Source organism: Scleropages formosus, chromosome 1 (assembly GCF_900964775.1).
Source record: "Scleropages formosus chromosome 1, fSclFor1.1, whole genome shotgun sequence".
Lineage (NCBI taxonomy): Eukaryota > Metazoa > Chordata > Actinopteri > Osteoglossiformes > Osteoglossidae > Scleropages > Scleropages formosus.
In genome coordinates this window covers 19,112,557-19,132,484 of record NC_041806.1, presented here as the reverse complement: position 1 = coordinate 19,132,484, position 19,928 = coordinate 19,112,557, and the positions used below count along the sequence as shown (strand labels likewise).

Below are 19,928 nucleotides of genomic sequence, written 5' to 3'. Positions count from 1 at the left end.
TGCATTTAATACACATAGGATTGCCCCTGCAGAATAAAATAAGGGACACTTTTGGGTTCTTTATTATAGGAAAATAAGGGACACTCGGAATTTCTTTGTAGCTGATGTATATGTGTAAAAAAGAAGTAGCTTGACTGAATTAAATGCTAAAATGAATCTGAGACACAGTTCATTTGCTTTTAGCTCACTGATACATGTCAGTTGTAATTTGCATCAGTGAAAAGCACATGCTTCGATGAGCTTTACTTATTTTTAAGCACAGCAACTGATTGAAAGTAGACTGCATTTCACACATTTTTATAAACGAGAGTGCAATATTCCAACCAGTTAAAGTGCAAACAAAAAAACTCCCTTCTCTTTTCCTTCTTCGTAGATCCTCCTCATTTTTGCCAGGAGTACTTCTTCTCACTTCTCGCAGCAGCAACAATTTCTTTGTCCTGAAGTACAGTTTTGTAAAATTCACTGCATGGTTTATTAAAGTTCATGGTCACAAGCAGCTCACTTTTCATGAGTTCAAAAGAGCATCTGTCCCTAGAGTCACTTCACTTGTTTTTCATTATGGAGAATATCCTCTCCACGTAGCCTATTAGTAGCCATGATGACATCTAGTCATGCAGTCATCTAGTTAGCAGCTACCTGCCTTGACCCTCTCGCGGGGGGTCCCCTAGACCCCCCCGTCAAATGCAGCATCCAGGTAACGTAGCAACGGCTAATAACAGTCGGACTCACACACGCAACACGGCTCTGTTTCACATCCATTTGCGATTTGTTTTCCTAATCTTTTAACACTTTCATGCGAACTGCGAAGTTTATGTATGCAATAAATATATGTAATAAATACTTTTCAGTGTCTCTGGATGTGAAAGGTTAAAATACGGGACAAACCGCGTTCCGTATAGTTTTAATACGGAACGCAACTGCCTATATTCCGTATTATACGGGACGGTTGGCAACCCTAAATACACACCTCTAAATGACAGACTGGGAGATGCCCGCAGCATCGCAAGAGAGCATCGCACTGCACATCGCTTACCCGGGAAAAATTAAAAATTTATGTATGGTTTCTACTATCGTAAAGTAAAAAAAAAAAATCGAAAGTCGAACCATCGTGAATCGGGGACCACGTGTACTTCTCTGCTAGTGTCCGTTTCATCTTCAACACATCTCAACAAGTCTCTCTAGAGGTCCTCAGCACTAGACTAATGATGTCTCCAGCAAATCATAAGTTTATATCATCGGTTCAGTCACTTCCAGCTCGTGTCCTGTGTCCTTCTCGTGTTCCATGGAAGGACAGAACTCGGTCTTTCTAGCGCTTCTAATGAGGAATGTATTAACATCATTCAATGAAGTTACGGGGGAAACAAACGGTGGTATTAATAAAAGGGTGAAAATATGTGCTGTACAATTTACTGTACTAACAGTAAAGTTAGTGTTACTATTCTGAATGTAGCAGACAGTGGCTATGCAGTATGGAGGGTACTTTTCGCGCTGACAGTATAAGGATACAAACATTGGACTCTGTCACAAGGCCAGGGGCAAAGTCCCGATGTCCACCTGAGACAAGAGCACACCTGCTCTCAGTGCTATAAAACGGCCGAGGTCACGTAGATGGTTTGGGGTTCTTAAGCTGCTCTTCAGTGCGCTCTTGTGGCTGCTCTAGCTCTTCTAGCTCTGGCTCGACACGTGGTTACGGAGCTGCCCCGTCAGCTCTGTTCCAGTGTGTCCTGTCCACGTCTCGTGTCGGTTCGTTAGTCTCGTGCACCTGAACCCGTGTCGCTTACTGCTGTGAGGACACTATGTATGTGTGTCCCGTTCTATTGTGTTTATCACTTCATTTCTTAATTCGCACCGGACACATGAAAGTTAACTCTAACTCTGCTGCTGAGGTTTTACTGTACTTCACATGCGTGTCGTGACGTTAAGTCTCTTGTACACGAGTGGAACATGATGATGCTCAAGAATGTTAATTATGTTTTGCACAAAACTGCCGGGGACACATATCATGTCCCTTGGTTGTGTTCATCTTGCTCAATATGTCAGTATCGCCAATAAAACCACTGAACACCTTACGATGTGTGTCGCAGGTGGGAAACACTGACTGTTCCAAACAGCGCTCGGCGACACTGCGCGAATGTACCCGCGCTGTAAACGATGGATTGTCACCATGGCAACGCATTTTGTTGTGTGGACACTGACTTCGGAGCAGCAGCTACCAGCTATGGCTTCAGCGCTTCTTTCCGTGGTAACTAACTGCGCCTTTTCGGAATCACGAAAATACAGTAACAAGTTTGTCCTCGTCTTGCACGTTATTCACGTATTTAATGTGTTTCTTTCCCTCACCGTTCGCTTTGCGTGTCGTAAAGCAGCGAACTGTTGTGTCGCGAGGGCGTGTTATATTGCCGCAGTGCCGAGGGTCGACCGATGGATGATGGTGGGCTCGATACATCTGAGTTTCAGTTTTCTCTCTGCGGTGTAAAAATGCTTTCATGTACAGAGAAGCTGAAGATCGTCGCTACCGGCTTGTATTTGTGTTAAACTCGCTGTATGTGTTTTTTCTTTTCCCATCCATCACTAACCGTTTGTTCCGAGCGGTATTGCGACTCGCGGCGAGCCGCCGGAGCCCTGCCCGGCAAGAGAGGGCGCAAGGTCGATCTGGGGGGGGGCACACCCTGGACGGGACGTCAGTCCACCGCAAGGCACCCCAAGCAGAGCTCGAACCCCAGACCTGCCATATCGCAGGCACCTTCCCGCCTTCCGTCTTAATGTTAGATAGTGGGAATTTCTTTGTAGGATAAGTGCTGCCAAAAGTATTGAATAAGTGTTCAAACGAGATTATATGCACAGAAATTGCCAATTTCCTATCTAAAAGTGAATATGAGGAAAAGCAGAGAACATCCCCACTGTTTTCTGCACAGGGATGGCTGCTACTGTAGTAGTTAGAGCTGCTGCCTTTGGACCCACAGGTCATACGTTCAATTCCCACCTCCAGCTGTTGTACCGTTGAGCAAGGTATTTACCTTGAATTTCTTGAGTAAAAATTACTCAGGTCTATGAATGGGTAAATAATTGTAAGTCACTTTGGAGAAAAGCATCAGCTAAATGAATAAGTATAAATGTATCTGTGGATGTTAAATATTCTGCTGTTGTGCAACAGCAGCGCCTTCTTCTAACCCCACGGTTTATGAGCGTATTAATATTACACATGCAAGGGTTAAGTCAAAAAGTTTATATATGTATATAGACTACTGTGTAGTGGGGGGTGTGGTGGTGCTCTCCGGTGGGTCTGGGGTTTGAGTCCCGCTTGGGGTGCCTTGTGACTGACTGGCGTCTCGCCTGGGTGTGTCCCCTCCCCTGCAGCCTTATGTCCTGTGTTGCCGGGTGAGGCTCCGACTCCCCGCGACCCTACATGGGACAAGCGGTTTCAGACAATGTGTGTGTGTAGACTACTGTGTAGTCATAACTGAGTTTTTGACTACATTCCTGTATGACATACTATATTTTGCATGCTTTTGCGAAGTGTGATACACCAGGTAACAAAACCTAAGCCTTGTAATTGTGGAGAAGGCCTACAAGCAAACCACTCACACACACACACACACACACACACACACACACACTGAAATCTCTTGTCCCGTGCGGGGTCACGGCACACCGGAGCCTAACCTGGCAACACAGGGTGTAAAGCTGGAGGGGGAGGGGACACACCCAGGATGGGACGCCAGTCCATCGCAAGGCACTCCAAGTGGGACTCAAACCCCAGACCCACCCAAGAGCAGGCACAGGCCAAACCCACAAGCAAACTATTTAATTATATATCTCTGATTTAATTTTGGAGTGACAGTCCTGTTGTCCGCAAAATGAATTTTATCCATTTCTGTGACTTTTGTTGCTGTCCCACCCCCTCCCCCGAAGTGTTTTGAACAAATTTGGATGATTGAAGAAAGGGGAGGGGGGGAGTTTATATTCTTCCAGGGGGCCCAGAATTTCTTGGTATGACCCTGCAAATGAAATAATAATAATAGTAATAATAAAATGACAAAAGGTACACATTATAGCTATATGTCTGTCAGCTTAGTAACATTTGACTCATTTGTGTTATTTATCTGAATTCTAGGCCCAATGATTTTCGAGAATGTAGGCACTGGGTCAGTGTGATTACGATGGAACTGGCTCCTTCGACTCCCGAGTCTTTCACTAGCAATTTCAGGAAGAAGATTCCTCTCCCTCTGGGCCAACTAGTGGAGGAAACCAGGAGAGGGACCAGTGTGCCACACCACCTTCTTGAAAGCAGTAGGAACTCCATTTGTCTTGAATGGGGAGGCTCCAGCCTTAGGAAGTGTCTCCCAACATTTGCCATTAGACAAGCTTGACTTTTTCATTGACATTTATGTATAACATTTGAGCATCTATCCCAGGACATGGCATCTGTTTTTATGTGTTACATCTGTTAATTCTGCCAATGTACCTGCAGATTTTTTTTATGGCTTGGAGCACTTGAAGTATTTTATAGTCCATAAATTCTTGTCTTCACAATCTCTTCATCTGACCAAAAGACGGTTGGTGTTCTTCTCATGTGCAACATCTGCATTCATATTTTAGAGATTTATACCAAACTTCAGAGCAACAGCATTATCCAGGTGCATCCTTCAGTGGTGCATTTCAGTGGCTTTCAGCTGGGGAAAGTGTACCAGCAAGTTCTGGTAAGTGTTAGGTTAATTCCATCAGTTACAAATACAGTATATTGACAATTTAATGATTTGTAGCTTCAAAAATGTATTTAACACCAATTAAAATCTATAGGAGTTTTAATCTTTAGGAAATAGTTTCTATTTATGAAGGAAATTAAATGAAATTTTTCTTCCCTATCCAGAAACTCATCAACATTTCTTCTGAGGTCATAAACATCCATATTCTTCCCACACAAACCAAGTATTTCAAAACCAAATACACAAAAAAGGTAAATTGTCCTTTGACTCTATTAATGTCATAGTACTATCTCCAGCCTCTTAAACCAGCTGACTGTGTAGTGGTTAGAGAGCTGCTGTCTTTGGATCCAAAGTTTGCCGTATTACCTTTACGCAGGGGATTTACCCTATATTCCTCCAGTTAAACTACCTAGTTGTATAAATGGGTAGATAACTGTAGGTACCTTAACATTCCAAATAGCTTTGGAGAAAAGCATCAGATATATGAATAAATGCAAAACATTGTCATTAATTTGACATTAATTGTTAATGTTTTTTTAGTAATGTGAAGTGCTGATGTTGATGTTAGTGTTGAGCTGATCAATTCATTTTCTCTTGAGGTGTAAAGGGACCTTTTTTTTTTTTGTAGTTTCGTCTGGTTCCAGGACTCTGTTATACAGTAACGGTGCTCTTCTACCCTGATGAATGGCGATACTTTTATGACTGCATTTGGGTCCACTGCCAGGTTAGAGTACAGAATCCTTCTTACTATTCTGGTTCTGTTTGTAAACAACCATAAATAAAATTTATCTTTTGTTAAATTGCTAACTTGCTGGGTAACTATTAAATAAATGATAAATAAAATTCTGTAGGGGTTAATAAATATTCTGCAGGGGTGCCAATAATTTTGAAACCTATGTTTTGCAGAAAAAATGCTAAAGACACTTCTCAAGAAAACCCTTTAAATAACTTCCCATATTTTTAAGCCCAAATTATCACCCATTGCATGTGTTATTCATTTTATAAGTTAACTTTAGCTCATTTTCATGATGGGTCCCAATAAACCGGTACTTAACTGCACTTGTGAAAAGCTTTGTAGCTCTATGCTATGCTAGGCTTGTGGACTGTACATTCTGGATATGCTTCTGTTGCCCAGGATGATGAGAACCTGTTCGTCCCTGTCCACGCTTACCCTGTTATCACTGACCTGCATATCCCAGCACACATCAGCCTGTCCCCCAGTGCACTGGGCCAGAGGTGAGGAAATGAGTAAGGGTATCTAGAAGCAAGTGACAGCGAACGAGCCATGTTGAGCTCTTGGAAATACACACATACACACACACACAGAGTTTTGTTAACGGTTTATCCTTATCAGGGTTGCACTGGTTTAAGCCCATCCCTGGGTTCTGAGAAGGAATCAGTGACAATTATCCTGCCCACAATGTGTTCCCACATTACCAAATTCAGTACAGTATAGTGGTACATGAAAACAGATACCCTGTGGCTCACACAATGGGCACAATGTGTCCTCAGCAGTATTTCATTGGAGCTCCTTGGAGTATTACAGTGTAGACTAGTTTAAGTGTGACCAGTTTTTGCTCAAATTAAGTTAAACCAAGGGACAAACGTGTCCAGTTTGGTATCTATTAATATGTGCTATATAAATCTTCCTGACAGCATGTGTCACGTCCACGCCCACAGCACAAGCAACAACACCTGACTCTGCAGTAGCTCCTGAGTAATCGCTCACCCTATAAAGACCCACTTAAGCTCCCGTACCGTTGCGGAATCTCGTTTGGGACAACCGCCCTTCCTCGCGTTACTTCGCGCCCACACTTACTCTATTCTCTGTTCACAATCTCCAGTTTTTGACTCCTTGCTTCGTTTTCTGACCACATCCATGGATCCTCGTTCCTGTCCTGTTCGCCGATCGACCGACCCTTCGCCTGTCCCTGGTTTTGAGAACTTGCCTCTTCCCTCAACTTCAGATGAACAACGCTGCACTTGGGTTCAGCCGTTACAGATTTGAGAAGAGTTGTCAAGACATTACCCCAGTTAAAGCAGCTGCTCTCAGAAAAGTTACTGAGTAGTAGAAGTGCTTCTTCAAGAGTTTATTGCAGCAAAAGTAGTACATTTTATTTGAGGGAAAAATATTAGGCCAGAAAACTACTCAAATACTGAAGTTACTTTGATTCAAATTCTGCTTTTTAATATTCTAAACCACTAACATATTAGCAGCTTAAATACATAGTTTTAATTAATGAAAAACTATATCTGTGTATCTTCAATAAATTTGTTCTACCAGTGAAATTAGATATTATCAATTAGGCTATTTAAATAAATACAAAAAAAGATAAACAATAACATTTACAAATACATTTATTCAGATGCTTTTCTCCAAAGTGTTTTATCTCTCAGAAAACAATACAAAAGTGCATTACATCAACCGAAGGAGAGATTTGGATGCATACACATGATTCTTGAATAGAATTTGTCACATACCACTGTATAAACCAGGATACATTACACAAATGACTGCATGTAGTTTTTTAAATAATTATTTTATTTTTTTTAACAGATAGAATAGTGCACATTTATCAAGGTCATAGGAGATCGTGAGACAAGTGAGTCTGAAAGAGATGGTTGGAGATATGTTACGAAAATAAGAGCAATTCACCAAATGACACAATGTAAAAATAATGAACTTTTAATATAGGAAAAAAACAAGCCGAAACAATTCTTTCTTTATTAAATGTAAGAACTAATTTAAAACTACTGAATCTTTTTCAGGATTCAAGACGGTTCTCAAAACATTGAAAATCTACATCTCACCTGATCTCCTAACAGCTCTATAATTTTGCATCATATAGTCTGTCTTATCTTTGCATTTGCACTTTCTCATTTAGGGCATATAATTTCTTAAGCGGGGATATGCTGTATGGTTTGAATATTTTAATTCAGAACTGGATAAACCCTCTCTACTCTCAATAGCTTTAGCTGGTTTGTACAATTTAGTTTTTAGTCTCCAGTTGTATCTACATGATGCTTTAACCTCCTTTTCCCAAGTGTCTGTTTTATTGGGAAATTTGTATCTGTAATACTGCAAAAGTGATTATAAGAGAGCTGGATGAGCTAAATGAATCGTGGACTGAGATCCACAGAGGCACAAGCACAGTAGTAGTAATTGTAAATCAGTTTGTCTTGCTATATTTAGAAAGTCAATTTCCGTCCTGTGGTCAGCAAATCACTCTGATGCCTGAGAGGAAATTGTTTTCATAATACAAATCAATTAAAGCTAAACATGAGTGTGCTCGTCATATTTTTAGAAAGGTACGCTGAAGCAAAGGTTTGATCTGAACATTCCAAAAGTGTTTTAATATGCATGTGAATTAAAAAAAATTATATAGGTAATAGGTTTCAATTATGTAAATTTTGCTACTGTTTTACTTCTGACTCCTACAATGATTGTCATCTGTGTCCAGTCTTATTAGTGCACGTACCTCAGATCATTAAATTCAGCACATCCACTAGAGTCTGCATCTAACTGTTTGTCTTACTTCTGTGCTCCTGCAGTGTTAGCCGGTCAATCACCTTAAAGTGCAGTTGCTCCGTTGACTTTGAGTTCCAGGTGCACTTCGTCCAGCCACACAGAGCCTTCTCTGTCCAGCCCCTCTCAGGTACCTTCTCCATTTCTCATATCCTACAGTAATCAAAGTGCCAGCTATCCCTTGTTAAATGAATCTATTTTCCTTCTTTGGATTGATTTTAATTCTACAGTTCAGCTGACAAGTTCTTGTTTATATTTATAAGATGTATTATCATGCCACTTAAATTCAAGAATTTTCAAAATTTCTTTCTTGGAGTTCTTGAATTCATTGAGCAATTCCACTTGTTTCACTGTTGCTGTAGTTCCATATACTAAGACACAATCTCAGTTTTAACTGTTGGTATTTACTGCACCACTTGTGCTTTGCTAGAAGATTCACTGTCTTCTCTGGTCTGTAATGATGCAGGCAATATTGAGGAGGTGACTGTACTTGCCTATTTCTCCCCTTAGGAGTCATTCCAGCCAATGGAAGAGTGGAGGTTCTTGTCACATTTACTCCACTTGAGTATGGAACTATGCAGACCACCCTGCAGGTGATCATCTCCCAGTTCAACTCTAAACCCTACATGTGCACCATCACTGGGAGCTGCTCTCCTCACCAGGTCATCAGGTATGCTCAAATAGGTTGAAGTTTTCTTCTTACGGATTTCTCTTCCATCACACAGAAGAGGAAAAATTGTCTATATACTCAGTAATTAATTGTGACACATAAAGTACAGTATAATATTCATGTTGCTGGAGTTGCCTTACATTCTGATAAAGGCCAAAGCTCAAAATGTGTTTGTGTGCAGTGGCCTTAAATATTACACTTTTCTTTTGCACACAAGTCTTATGTTACCTTAGTGTGTACAAATCATTATTTCTGACAATCATGAATAACACACTAAAAATAATTACACGGCAAGCTAAATAATATAACTACATGTACTGCATGTAGCCACCCGTATGTGTCATGTACAGCAGCGACACAGGAACTGAAGCATTAGTAGACTGATGTGTGTTGTTTAATAGCACATGCTGAAACTGTGCACACTGCATAGAATGTCCAAAAACATATTCCAAGAGTGACTTCACACAACGGAACTCGTGAATGGGCGGCGGCATCAAGACACGAACAGACCCTGGACGTCACCGCTCTCTGGGGGTTGGTGTTGCAGTCTGCTGGAGGGGTCATGACAATGTCGAGCAACATTAAGCCTAGTTCTGACAGTCCTATGATCCGTGGAGAAGTCATCTCACAAATCATTCTCAGTGTTGATATGTAAATATATTGCAGTCTTCTTGGTGGCGAGTGTTTGGTTAAAATGAGATCCGGGAAAATTAATAATGTCTGTTGAAATGTAATGGTGCAATGCTGCTGATGTTGTTTACAGTGGTTAAAAAAATCTGCCATTTACTATCTTGAAATACATAACAGTTTTACTCGCTTAGGGTAGCTGTAATATTTAACACACATCAACACATGTAGGCGCAGATGATATGAAACAACAACGTTTAAAGTGTGCTGTTCCGAGGTTGTGATATTGCATCACACCCCTGATGCATTCTGTTTCAGGACCCTTTATTTAATAAAGATTGCGACCATAACTAATGGTAGCTCAGCTGTGACAGATGTAAGGATTTCAGATTGTGATTAGGGATCTATAAATTGTCATGCGGATACGCAGATGTAATTCAGTTCATCAAATGGTTCATCTTACATATCAAAAGTAATGTTTTTTTTTTAGCCAGCATCATAAATTATATTGAAGATGGACCTGTCTATGAGATCTGTAAAATAATTACAACCACAAAGAGTTTGTTTAAAGTGACATGATACCTTGTAAATTAACTTTGATTCTTGAGCTGGCTGCATTGCATACTGTAAATGTTCTATGGTTCTGATAACTGTTACAGCACCATTATTACTGTGATGATGAATTCTTCTCTTGAATAGGGTTTTCATAATGAAGCTTGTGTTAGTCCTAGATAAGAAAGAATGCCATTATGATTTACGTCAAATGGAAAGTTCAGTCTGTTTCCAGGCAGTCAGCCTGGATTACATTACACACTCAGGCCCAAAACAGACTGGAGTTGCCAGATTCTCACATGGTGGCAGATTTTGTATAATATGAATAACAAAGGTTCATAATTTCATTTTTTCCCTTTATTGAAATTAACTACATGCTTTTTTCAATCAGAGTAAAAATCAATTTAAAAGAATGGTTTTTAAATTATTTTTTATTATGTAATGTGTGTATAGTATATTTTTTTTGTTTTTTTGAATGTGTTGGAATTTCTCTTTGCACTCACAAGTACCTTGCATTATATACATAAAGGTAAAATAAATTTCTTTAAACATCTTGAATTCTGGGTGTTAGGCAAAAAAGTATCACTTTTGGAAAGGATATATAGAGTTTTTATTGACAACATACATTTATAATCATGTTTTTATAATCTTATGGTTATGTAAGATTAGTTGTTTGGGTGGAAGGTAATGTCTGTTTCCATGAGAGATTTGGAAAAAGCTAGTAGAGAACATTAAAATAGATCAGAGTCCAAAAAAATGACAATTTTTCATTAAATATGCTTAATTATCAAGTCATTATATTAATATGAACAAACTTCAATACTCGATGCTAGTTATCGTAACACACACACACACACACATTTTCTGAACCGCTTGTCCCATATGGGGTTGCGGGGAACCGGAGCCTACCCGGCAACACAGGGCGTAAGGCCGGAGGGGGAGGGGACACACCCAGGACGGGACGCCAGTCCGCCGCAAGGCACCCCCAGCGGGACTCGAACCCCAGACCCACCGGAGAGCAGGACCCGGTCCAACCCACTGCGTTATCGTAACACACATTTAACAAAGCAGTTTAAGTATGTTTTACTGTGTTATACCAACACTGGATATCAGCAAAAACCATAAATGTATAATAGGCTGCTGAATATTTCTTATTCAAATATTACTTAGTTATAAAATCAAACAATGGTTTTGCAAACTGAGGTGAGGTTATGTCTTATTTATTACAATTTATTGAAAAATAAATCAGTTACACTTGTTTTATTTTTGTCAAGCACAGGAACAAGAATTTGTGTGTTCCTTTTTCTGTGCATAACAGGATGGATTACATTGCACACGATAGCCCTGATGTCATTCTGCAGATTAGCCTTTGTACTCTGTTCCCATGAGAAACTGACTGTAATCTGTCAATGTGAGCAGCTTTATTGTGCAGTTAATGATTCTCTAAGGAAATGCGCAGTAACGTTCTTAGCATCCCTTAAGGTTCATCTAAAATAAACCAATTCCAGTAGTAGCCTACAGGCATTCCAGTCACATGAAGCCCGTGTTTCAGCTCCATTACATATATTGGTTGTTAATAACTAAGGAAATATTTTTTTAGTTATATTAAGTTCTGCTGATATTGTCTTCTGAAATAAACACCTACAGGTTTTCTTTTGCTAGACCTGTCAATACTGGAACTTTGTAACTCTAAAGACACAATTCATTAAAATAATATTTTAGCATATTAGTATTTCATCAGTCGGTTCTGATGAAAAATGCCTGCATTAATGTTGAATTATTCAGCATGTAAAACACATCTGTGTATTTGTTCTATCAATCAAAAATGCCTAGTAAGGCATTTAGCAAAGCTGATTAAAAGAACACATGATAATATCCTCACACATGGAAATCTTAAGAAAATTTTACATTTACTTATTAAGCAGATGCTTTTCTCCAAAGTGACTTCCAATGAACTCTATATAGTGTTATCAGCCCACAAACCTTATTCACCAAGATGACTTACACTGCTAGATACAGTATTTACAATGGGTCACTCATCCATACATCAGTGGAACACACTCTCTCTGCGTCGCTCACACACTCTGGGGGAACCTGAACAGCATGTTTTTGGACTGTGGGAGGAAACCCACGCAGACACGGGGAGAACATGCAATCTCCACAAAGACTGAGGGGGATCGAATCCACATCCTGTCGCACCACCCAGGCGCTGTGAGACAGCAGCACTACTCGCTGTGCCACCGTGCCGCCCCATTTTCATCTGTCCTTCACATTTTTTTTCGAAGAATGAATGCAAATTCATATTTTTCAGCATTTTGAGGCTTTGACAATTCTGAACTTTTTTGTATTTAAAAGCGATGACAGAATTTGAGAGTTGATATGACCTCTGTTGTTTTGTGGATATTTCAGGCAGCAAGGAAAAGAAGCAGAGGAAGGATTGCTACTGCAAAAGGAGATCTTGGACCCCCAGTCTCTTTCTATGGTGCATCTCTGTAGGATCAGGAAAAAACTAAGGCTGAAAACAACTCTTGACAGGTCAGAGGTGAGAATCACAGTAAAACTGAGCTTACCAACTAGGTGGTTGGTCAGTTTTTCAAGTTGTTGGTTAAAAAGCAAACTGGCTCAAGGAACATAGTAAAAACAAAGTGCAGGTCCAGCTTCATGAGCATTTCAATGATGAAATCAAAATTAATTTGTTGTAGTGTCCAAATCAATGAGAAATGATCAGGAGTCTCCTTCTATTAGTCAGATTACTCAAGGGAAGGATCACTTGGATGGGTCTTCTGGTGGTGAGGGTTACAGTATTGCAGTTGCTTTGTGGTGATTGTGTTCCACTGCCCTGAAGGGCCATGTCCCCAGTTATTTTCTATAATAAAGCTTGTTTCTTGCTCTCTAACCTGTTGTACACAGTGCCTAGATCCTTGCACTGTGCTCCTGTCTCCCCTACAACCAATTGTAGTTCTGTTTGATCTGTTTAATCAATAAAGGTGAAATGGATTAAATGTTAGAGCATGAAATATTTGGTGTCAGTCAAATAAGGGTCTCTGTTTACACATGACATGTAATTATGTTTACAAGGAGTTATACTTAACATGATTTCAAGTTACTTTATCTGTTTTGGTTATCTTACTTATCTTACTTTAACAGTTTATTCCAGTATCTGATCTCATACAGTAGATTCCTGTTGTTTGATGTGATAAGATCATTTGAAATGTTCATAACCTACTAGGCATTGTTGTCAATAACAACATCAGATAAAAAATATTGTGTCTAAGTATGTGCATCCTGCCTTAGGCTAGTGGGTGTTTGACTGATAATGCATTGTTTAGATTATGGTACATAATTATTACATTTGTTCATTTTGCTGACAATTTTCTTCAGATGTTCACTCGATATTTGAAAGAACTGAAAGAGCCTGATGCTGGAGAAGATAATCGATTTTGTGTCATGAGAAAAAAAACATTGTGGGGTTTTCTTCCACATTACCAGCTAAATCAACAAAAAATGGTGCACTTCTCTATTAGCTCTTTTCTTCCATTGGTTCCACATTGAGCTGGTGTTTTCCTCGCACTTCCCCAATATGATGCAGGAATCAAGGGTGTGGAGCAGAAAGGCTGTCGTGGATGTGTCCACCCCTGCTGCCCTTGCCAAGGTGCTCATGCGGAACACAGACAAGATGAGCTACAAACCCACTGGTGAAGGTAAATGAATGCTGGGTATGATGTGTGTACAAGTCATTTTTGCTGTTTTCAGGGCCACTGCAGAGATACATACAGCGCATAGACTCCCACTGCATGTAGTACAAACCATTTCTACAAAGTTTATATACCGTAACAGAGAGAGTTTGACAGCAATACTATGTTACCTGTAGTTTATTTGCATTGGAAACCAAATTGGTTATATGCTGGTTTTATAAACTATCTGTACGATGTCTGACAGGCAGTGATGTACAGAAAAGCCCTATAAAGCATTAATTTCCTGATATGGAGTCCATGTAAAGAAATCAAAATGAAGGCCACAAGTAAATGGATGTTATGCACCTTATTTATTGATTTATTTCATATTTCAGCATCTGTTAGCATATCCATTTCAGCACCCATTGACATTTTCGATATTCCAATTTCAGTACAGACAGCTCGGTGATACGTGGTGCTTATGGACTGAAAGGTCCAACAGCCTGTATGGCATAGAGGTGAACTGAGGTAACTCACTGTCCTTGAGAATTACTGGTAGTTTATCTTGAGCTCTATCATACATCCTCATAAATCTTTGTTAAGTCAACCGATCAGCCTTTGTTTACATACGCTCTGGCAAAGTTTGTGATGTTAATCGTATCTTTCAAGTGAGGTGAATGACCTTCCTAAACTGATTACAAATTAGCCAGCATTAAATTTACTCTGATCATAAACTACTTTAATTGCCTGTTTTGCTGGATGATATGGAGCCATCAGTATTATTTCCACTAAAAATCCCACCACTCCTGCGCTTCCTCGTCCTTTATTAAATAACAAACATTGTGTCACAGTAACGTAAAAATGCTGTTACATGTTATGGGTGCATACACATGTAAAGCACAAGTCCATAATGCAGATTCATTATTTATTATCCTACGAAAAATTCATTCCTTGGGTCGTACATACATTGTTTTAGAGTACATTCAGATATAGACCACAATGGCGGAACATAACTATTAAATAAAGCTAAAGTAAAGACAGAGAACACGAGTCATGGTCATTTTCAGATACACACACACACATTTTCAGAACCGCCTGTCCCTTACGGGGTCACGGGGAACCAGAGCCTACCCGGCAACACAGGGAGTAAGGAACACACCCAGGACGGGACGCCAGTCCGCCGCAAGGCACCCCAAGCGGGACTTGAACCCCAGACCCACCGGAGAGCAGGACTGCGGTCCAACCCACTGCGCCACCGCACCCCCATCATTTTCAGATACAGCTCTCTGATATTTTACAACTTTTTTAGTTATCCATCTTGTAACATCAGTGCTTGTTTCTCATCCTTATCCGAATGCAGCTTGTACATCAGCCCATTTTCTTTCAATATATGGATGCAGTCTATGTTGAAAGACCATGAGCATGACTTTACTGCAATGCAAAATCAGGAAAATTATGCGTAGACTGAAAACCCCCTACTGAAAATCTCCTTTCTTTGGAATTGGTATATAAACTGATCTTTTTCAGTCTGTTGGCCAATGTGTAGTTTTCCATTTTTGATGTGATATGGATTGCTAAGCATTTTGACTGATTCTTCTATTGCTAACAAAACTTCTGCAGCACCCCCAGCTGTTCCACTGGCCTTTCTTCTTGAAAATTGCTTTCATGCAGATCTTATTTAATTCTGTGTTGTGGAGGGTTCTCGCTCATAAAGAAATATCTTCTAATGTCTTGGATTTTTGATATCTGCTGAGCTGTATATTATTTCTGTCCATTATATCTGTCCATTGCCATGCCAAGTCATAGCTGAAATTTGATTACTCAAATCAAAGCTTTAGAGCACAATTCTCCTGACAAAGTGGCAGATGCTGTAAAGAAAGATATAACTCAGTGACAAATCCCCAAGTATTAATGAGTGGAAAAAATGAATATAGACAGAGTATTTCAAAATTTGTGTCATTCTTCTAGCTTGCTGAAAAAGTGAAGATGACATTTAGCAGACACTTTTCTCCAAAGCAACTTCCAGTGGATACTGTGTAGTGTTATCAGTCCAAACCTTATTCACCAAGGTAACTTACACTGCTAGATATACTACTTACAATGGGTCACTCATCCATGCATCAGTGGAACACACTCTGTCACTCACACGCTATGGGTGAACCTGAACAGCATGTCTTTGGACTGTGGGAGGAAACCAGAGCACCCAAAAGAAACCCACACGGACATGGGGAGAACATGCAAACTCCACACAGACTGAGCAGAGATCAAACCCACGTCCTCTCTCACCACCCAGATGCTGTGAGATAGCAGCGCTACTCACTGTGCCACCTGTAGGTGATGAGTTTTAAAGAGAGTAAAATTAACTTCTTGCCTTTAGAGTTGCATACATTTCTGTCAGTGTTTTTCAAGAATTGGCCAGTGCTTCCCCTCAACAGGGGGTGTCTTAGCCACAAATGGGAAGGCACCTCTTATCTGGGTGTCTTCTCCTATCTCATTCCCTCACTGTTGGTGCTCAGGACGTGTGTGGGAGCAGAAACATAAATCATCTGAAACCACTTCTCCCATACTGGGTCACGGGGAGCTGGAGCCTAACCCAGCAACACAGGGCAAAGGGCTGGAGGGGGAGGGGACACACCCAGGATGGGGTGCCAGGCCATCGCAAGGCACTCCAAGTGAGACTCAAACCCCAGACCCACTAGATCCGGTCCAACCCACTGTGCCACTGCACCACCATGCCCCCCCAGCAGCCGAAACTTTGTCATCAAATAGCCCTTAGAAAAAAGCTTTAAAGGTTTTTATAAATTTCTAAATGTTATACATTTGCAACATTTTGTTTTTAAACAATTTTTTAACGGCTAGGGTTAACACCTCCAGGATTAAAACATGCACAGGCATATTAAACTCATGATACGTTTTCAGCCGTTAGTCACATGTCTAAAACAAACAATGTGCACTCAAGAATATCCAGTTATTTCAAACAATAAAATTCTGCCTTGACATACAGTATATCACATTGGTAAGCACTGGTTTAGGCCTCAGATGGTTCAGGCAATGACATTGCCTTGCATCCTGCCTCTCAGGGAATTACTAGGTGGTGAGCCTCATTAGAACATGGCAAGCAAAGAATTTTGTAGTGGTCATGAGAGAACAACAACATGGTAGTCAAAGAAGTTTCTAGTGCCACCCATGACAGTAACCTGGAGGTCAAAGAACTTTCAGACTCCATGGCAACAGCAACAACATGGTGGCCAAAGAACTTTTGGGTTGGTGACATCATTGCTCCTCCTACCATGTCACATGAACCTCTATCTGGCAACTTATGGAACCTGCAAAGTCCAGGATTTCCAGTACCAGGTGGTTTGTAACAAGTCTCATCTGTATTCAGATATCATATGCAATTGATAGGCACAAATGAATATTAAACAGTATCCAGTTACCGAATAAATAACTAACCTGTTGAAGGAAGTTATACTCAAGTATAAACTTGCTTTCATTTTCAGTATTCCAAAGTTTATAATGTTTTTGAGAAAGAGTGTGTCAGTATCACACAGAATAGTGGTATAGATTAATTTTCACATTAAATATGTTGAACTCCAAAAATTATTTGGGTGAAGGACCACCGCTGTTTATTTTCCAGGTGGACCGTTTGTCATTGTTTGATGCTAGAAAACTTCACTGCGCTTAATGCCAGCAGTCATTATTATCACCTCTTCGTGTGTTATGTTTTGACAAATAAATATCGCTATTTTTTGTCTTCAAGTCATGCCACAAACCGAAATGGAGTTCCAGACCAGGCAGGCAAAAGAAGCTTTATTTGAAAGCAGGGTGTCTCAAGATGTCCAGGAGGAGAGATCAAATCATCTAAGATGGTGTGTTGATCATTACAGACTATTGGTGTAACTGAGACCATCCATATGGTTCGTGATCTTCCACTTCTTTTTCTACCACCTTTCGTAAGCATCACTGTCTTCTGAAGAGAATCTTCACATGACATGTCCAAATAACAATCCCAGTCTCATCACTGCTGGCTGGATGTTATACATGAACATGGATTGTCTTGCTTATCCAAGTTTTTCTATTCAAAAAGGATACCATGGAATGCCATGTAAAGTAAGAAAAGCATTTCTTGGAACCATAAAAATGTGGTTGTGTGGTAATGCTCCTCAAAACTTGTTTTCTTCCAGGCAAGTTCGCCTTGGGAAGGACCCTGTCTCTGCACAGACCAGGAAGAACATTTTGGAGGAAAGAGAGAAGGCGAATCATGAATATAAGGCAAGAATGGCATTTGTACCATTTGTACAGAACACTTTGTAAGTAGATGCACTGGATCCTGGTGCTGTATGCTGCTTTTTGCTGTCAAACTGAGTTTGAATGAACAAGTAATACAGTTACATGAAAATATATTTTTGAATGCACCAAACCAGTATTTTTGAATGCACCAAACCAGTATTTCCTTGGTTTTGACACGTTTAGCAAAGCAATTAAATTTGTATCCTGCTTTTGAATAACTTATTTCTCAAAGATGAATTGAATTTTTAAATAAGGTAATGACCACGGTGGGGGGCGCGGACGCAGTTGGTTTGGCCGGGGCCTGTTCTGTGGTGTGTCTGGGGTTCAAGTCCTGCTTGGGATGCCTTGTGGCAGACTGGCATCCCATCCGAGGTGCGTCCTCTCCCCCTCCAGCCTTGCGCCCTGTGTTGCTGGGTTAGGCTTTGGTTTGCCGTGACCCTGCTCGGGACAAACGGTTGTGGACTGTGTGTGTGTGTGTGTGTGTGTGTGAGACCACTCCTGTTCCAGACACATCTTTTTACTGTTACAGGTCTTATTTGAATAGCACACATTGTGTATAACACAAAAGGAAGCAATACGGAGCCTTGCGGTTAACATCTGGTATTAGCATTATAAATAGATTTACAAGAGTAATTATTAAACACTCTGTTGCAACAGAAATCAGGCTTGAAGAACATATGTACAGTACATATTCAACACAATTATTTCTAATATAAATTTCACAGCTATTTAAAGATCTTAATATTTGATATTTTATAATATCAAGATTATATCTCTCTTTATTAGAATACAGTTCAGTAATATTTGTTCAGCCTGCACAGATAGTTATTTAAGGCTCTAGATCAATAGGTAGCATTTAATAATTTGAACAAATGCAGAGATGGACAGCATTTGTGAGTTGCTTTCCTTTCGCTCTTCTGTCCAGCTCATTCCATAAATTTGTTGCCAGGCTGAACTAAAACTTTGGACTGGTTTTGCAATTTTGGAAGAAAAATGAAGCCAAAATCTGAAGCCCTTACATTACCTTTTTTGTTAAACTTTGTGGTCTTCAAGTAAAATTATTCTTCTTTTATAATTATTTAAGCTATTGAATGCTTTGACTCCTAAATAGTAATTGTAGAGTCTGTACTCTTTCCATAATGAGTAATTTCTGCTCACAGAAATTCAGAGATTTCACCTTGATTTATGATCAGCTGTGTTCATTATTTGTGACTTATTAAAAGACTAAAAATCACGTGCACAGATGGATAACCAGTAAAAATATACTGGTCTTTCATAACTAATGCAACAGTCGTTTATGGAAACTTTTAGTGTTCATAAATCTTTTCTTGTTCATCTGTAACAGAGCAAGATACTTGAATATTATATTTGCATATGTCCCTTTATTTTGCATTTAGTCTCTTCTCTGATGCAAAGAAATGGATGGCAGGAGCCTCTGCAAACATGTTCCAGAACTTCCTCTACTTTCTTCTCCCACCTTACTTCCAACCACTAGTTTACACACAGTATTTTATGTGAGACATTTGTTTTCATGAAGAGAAAAGCCACTTGGATAATAAAGTGCACCCATTTGTCTCCCCCACAGAATCGTGGGTAATTGCCAGAATAACATGTTTTTCTCCTGCATGCATCGCTCCTCAATGTGACACTGGGAGGAAAAAAAGGAGGCTAACATATTTTGTTTTGTCTCTAGATTAAAAAAGGAAATGATCAAGATGAAGACTTAAGTAGGACTGAGCCCAGGATGTCTACGGGACGTGTTCTGCGCAGTATAAACCAGGTACATGTCTACCTGGGACACATTGTTATGAGTTTCACAGACTTGCTTACGTGTGTAGATACCAGGAAGAAGCAGGAATGGAACAGGGAAATGTGGGGCTGAC

At 40.0% G+C, this 19,928-nt stretch overlaps 1 protein-coding gene across 3 annotated transcripts in view; it reads left to right on the top strand.

The window, feature by feature from the left end:
• The first annotated feature begins 2,185 nt into the window (after positions 1-2,185).
• Positions 2,186-19,928, top strand: part of cfap221 (cilia and flagella associated protein 221) — a 34,022-nt gene continuing 16,279 nt past the window's right edge. For 2 of the 3 annotated variants that reach the window (XM_018732333.2, XM_018732329.2), the window contains exons 1-13: positions 2,186-2,242; positions 4,115-4,290; positions 4,600-4,700; positions 4,871-4,957; positions 5,335-5,430; positions 5,842-5,942; positions 8,259-8,362; positions 8,743-8,902; positions 12,491-12,623; positions 13,671-13,782; positions 17,516-17,624; positions 17,940-18,027; positions 19,739-19,825. In XM_018732333.2, the coding sequence (XP_018587849.1) occupies positions 4,161-4,290; positions 4,600-4,700; positions 4,871-4,957; positions 5,335-5,430; positions 5,842-5,942; positions 8,259-8,362; positions 8,743-8,902; positions 12,491-12,623; positions 13,671-13,782; positions 17,516-17,624; positions 17,940-18,027; positions 19,739-19,825 (1,308 nt within the window). In that variant the 5' untranslated portion in view covers positions 2,186-2,242; positions 4,115-4,160. Of the gene's footprint in view, positions 2,243-2,992; positions 3,010-4,114; positions 4,291-4,599; positions 4,701-4,870; positions 4,958-5,334; positions 5,431-5,841; positions 5,943-8,258; positions 8,363-8,742; positions 8,903-12,490; positions 12,624-13,670; positions 13,783-17,515; positions 17,625-17,939; positions 18,028-19,738; positions 19,826-19,928 lie in introns of those variants that run through there. The other variant, XM_018732330.2, reaches the window with a different exon arrangement.